General features: G+C 37.9%; 1 protein-coding gene across 1 annotated transcript; it reads right to left on the reverse strand.

The window, feature by feature from the left end:
• Positions 1 to 3,858, reverse strand: LOC101845679. Its single transcript, XM_005095226.3, has 2 exons — positions 3,222 to 3,858; positions 1 to 1,704 (listed from the first exon to the last, which is right to left on the reverse strand). The coding sequence occupies exons 1-2, from the start codon at positions 3,744 to 3,746 to the stop codon at positions 1,495 to 1,497; spliced, it is 735 nt and encodes a 244-aa protein (XP_005095283.1). The 5' UTR covers positions 3,747 to 3,858; the 3' UTR covers positions 1 to 1,494.
• Positions 3,859 to 3,972: the final 114 nt, after the last annotated feature.

Here is a 3,972-nt window from a genome sequence, read left to right on the forward strand (position 1 = left end):
GCAGTGAAGTTCATTTTTATTAGAGTTTATTCTTTTTGAGTTTTTCCTCTCTCTTAGTCTTCATAATATAAGAAACTATTACATTTTGTACCTCTTCCATGAGCAACAGCCTCCATAGTGTTGAAAGGACAGTAAAAAAACAAAAGTAAAACTCTCCCACACGGCATAACAATATATCGGACATAGAATTTTAATAACCTCTTTACATTAATCAGAATATCCAATCTTACTGTGAATATCACAAAATCTATCACTCATGGATGATATGTAACAACACCATGATCACAAAGTAAAACAGTCAAATATTTAGTAACAGACACACAATTGCATTTATGACCTTCCTCCAGGTGTGCTGTAGCTGTTATTGCAACGAAAAAGAAATGTGAAGTGACTTTTTACACTAACACAAAACACAACTGTCAAACTATCACTAACATGTGGGTAGCAATTGCTGGAAAACCAGAAACATACAAAACATGTTCTTGAAAGAAAAGAAAAGTAGATGAAACTACGATTACCACGAAAACTTTTACATTTGAATGGTATAAAATTTAAATGACCCAAACCTAAGAAGAAAAAAGAATTGACCCACAGACAAAACATGGGAGACTTAGTGGGTCAAGACTGTTATGGACCATTGCAGAATTAGCATGCTGCATGAGATCCTTCCAAGACACTTCTTTTTCATACTAATGGAAAGAGAAAAGGTACTTTAATCACTAAAGACTGGGATTCTGTAGAAAAGATCAGCTGTCTCCCCCAAAAGGTTGTTTTTGATTTGGTGCTGATTTATAGTATGTTATAGTTTCCCAGCTGCTGTCAGAACATCACAGAAATGTGGAATGAATAGAACAGAAGAAATTAGCATTTTCTCAATATATGTGAACATCATAAATAAATCTCTTTCAATAACAATCATTAAATGTAAGTGAACATTTCTGCCAGCAGAGTACAAAAATACAAAGCACCCAGATAAAAGCCACAGTCGAAATTTGCTGGACCACTACATATTACATCATTATACACAGTGTGTAGGCCTATTTGTGTGTGTGGTAAATTGCTACCTAAGAATGACCAAGTTTTATTTACTCAGTGCCTAGTTTTTAGAAATTTGATGTGTGTAAAACATTTTTGAATTTCACAGTTCAAGCTTTTTTTAATGCAGTTCTTTGAATATTTTTATATCGACTCAGAATAATCTTACAATTTTCCTACAGCAGCTAGAGCATTTAATTTCTCATCTCATGGTTTTGTTCACTCAAAATGGCTAAAAATGTGAGATAGCAGAACTTTTTGCTACCTAGGCATTACAAACAGTACTATAGTGATGTCTCTCTCAGTGCTCACTTTTTTTAAGAGTGTAAGATTAGACAATTTGCGTTACTTGAGGGTCATTAGAAAGAGTTAGACGACATACCCCTGAAAATTCTTTTTTACTTTAGCTTTTCAGCAAATCATTAGTTTTCTTACAACGATAAAGAAGAAAAAAAATCATCAGAGCAGATCTGGCATGGAACCTCCTAAATACGTTTTTATATCCTCCATTGTTGTCCTCACAATCTTGCAAGGAATCGTTTCCCTCTTCAATCTCTTGAAGGCCTCGTATCTATGGCAGCCACCAAAAGAGTAGTAATAGTCTCCACCTTGTCGTCCTGTGACCCACAAAATGTCAATCGGGGGAACATTGTCTGCCATTGACGGGTTCTGAGAAAAAGAACAAAAAATCATTTTGATGAGGACAATTATGAAGTGTGAATGCTTGGAAACTTGTCTACAACAAGCTGAAAAAGAGTCAAAGACATGAGAATTCTCACACTCACTAACTGTTACTTTTGATGCCCTGACTGGCTTACTTTTCATCATAAAGACACCAACTTCTGGTCTCTTCTTAACACTTTGCAGTCACACAGCCAGCAGCACAAAATACCCCATTAGGTCACCCAGCCAGGAGAGCGACTGCAACGGACTTCTCGGGCCTACATGAAATAACTCCCTATAAATGCGAGACAATTGCCAAAAAATAATTTAATCCTGAATTCATCATAAAGGAGCGGCTTGCCGGAGATAAGGAGTTAAAATCAAGCGAAGTAACTGTACCTGGTATCAATAAAAGATAGAAAAGGATGGAGAGCATGTTCAGTGTTGAAGCAAAAGAAAGAAAAGAGTGATGCTGATGAGCCTTACAGCTAAAAAAAAATTGCTATAGTCAGATCATATGATAAAAACTACTGGTCAGAGCACGCCACCTATCCCTCTAGTGTGTAATCACTTCCCGATTCAGTCCTTCACGTTCAAACACACACACACACAAGCATACACACATGCCCAAAAGCATAAAAAAATTCACACACCATACAGCCCAAAGCAGCACCACATAATCTGTTTAGTGCCTTCAATCACATCCCCACCCTCACATGGCTAGATGCAAGGGAGTTCTTATCGCCTTACGATGTGCAATGATGTGTAAAGTTGTAAGATCTCCAGAAAGGCTGTGATATAGATTGAAGTCGTTAAAATACCAACACACATCACACAGATTTATCGTTGAACATGGCGTAGGCCTAGTCTGAAGCACACTATACCAGCAAGCGAATAACACTAAAAACAATCGAACATTTATATATAGCCCACACGGTTAAGTATGATAACTCAAAACGAAGCGTGAGCAAGCATCACGTGCCGGAGAACGACTTGAAGTAACGCTACAGATGCATCTTGATGCCGCAGTGTATCATGTATCATGCTGTGAGGGGGTAAGCCTGGAGGGCTCGTGTAACCACATACCCTGGATTTTGACGGGAATGTGTTTGTTTTCCATCATGCTTACAAGGCAACTTGAATTCGAGACAATAAAAACTAATTAATGAGGAAACATTTGTTTAGAAGACTTATTGTGATGAATTTTTCTGCACATGTGTATGGATGTTCAAGAACACAGTGCTGCTAATACAACGAAAACATTTCAGTTCAGTCTGGGAATGGTATATATTGTTTGAGCTTTCTGTGAATTCGGGTTTTGCTTGTTCATAGTTTCATAGTGAGTAATCTGTGCTCGACTAGAAATCTAACTTCTACTAACATGTAATAACAAAAGAATTTTTAAAAAATGATCTAAGAATTGGGATCAGGGGTTAATCCAACATGCCTCTCTTTGGTTTTTTAAAGTTGCCCCTTCACCTGTGGACAAGCAAAAAATGTGAACAGAACTTATCTTTTCTTACCTGTATGGTTTCCATCAGAGATAGAACTTTGTCTTCATCCAACACAGAGGGGAAAGGGCGAATCAAAACCTTCATGGGAACATTGTGTACTTCGGTTATGTGAGCAGCATGAACTGACAAGTCTTTGGGTAAACCAGAACAGAATTTCTCCTCTTTGACTTCTGGCATGGTCTGTTTTTCTGTGCTGAAAGAAGCCTGTGGTTGTGACTGTAAACTTTGACGAGTTGTCCCCTTCGAGTTTTTCCAATATGAAAACACTCGAGAAGGTTGGACGTCTGGGCAAACGCTTTTGGATACTTCAGAAGATGTTGAAACCGGGCAACTGGGATATCCTGGTGTTAGAGAAAGGCAATGAGTAGAATACTGACTGGAACTACTACAGACTCTTAAACACGAAGCTGTCGCGAATAGTAGCGATAGCGAACGATATTTGACGACTTGTTGTTTGATACGATTGATTCTTTGAGTACAAGATCTAAACAGCTTGAATGGCTGCAAGCAAAATATGACCAAGCCCGTGTTCATAGCTTACCTACTTAAACATATTTTAACAGGATTTAAAAATTATTGTCGAGTCATTCTGACAGTTCCGTGTGCTTCTATCCACTACTTCTAACTTCAGGCCTACTTTTTGTTTACATTGAGAACCGAAAGTATCAATACTTCCTCTGACATAGAAGAGCATTTCAAGGATCTTTCTTCGTATTATCAAGCTATCGCAATTTCCTTACCCCTTTCTCTCTCCGCCCCC

This window comes from Aplysia californica, unplaced genomic scaffold, assembly GCF_000002075.1.
Source record: "Aplysia californica isolate F4 #8 unplaced genomic scaffold, AplCal3.0 scaffold00098, whole genome shotgun sequence".
In the NCBI taxonomy this organism is placed as follows: domain Eukaryota; kingdom Metazoa; phylum Mollusca; class Gastropoda; order Aplysiida; family Aplysiidae; genus Aplysia; species Aplysia californica.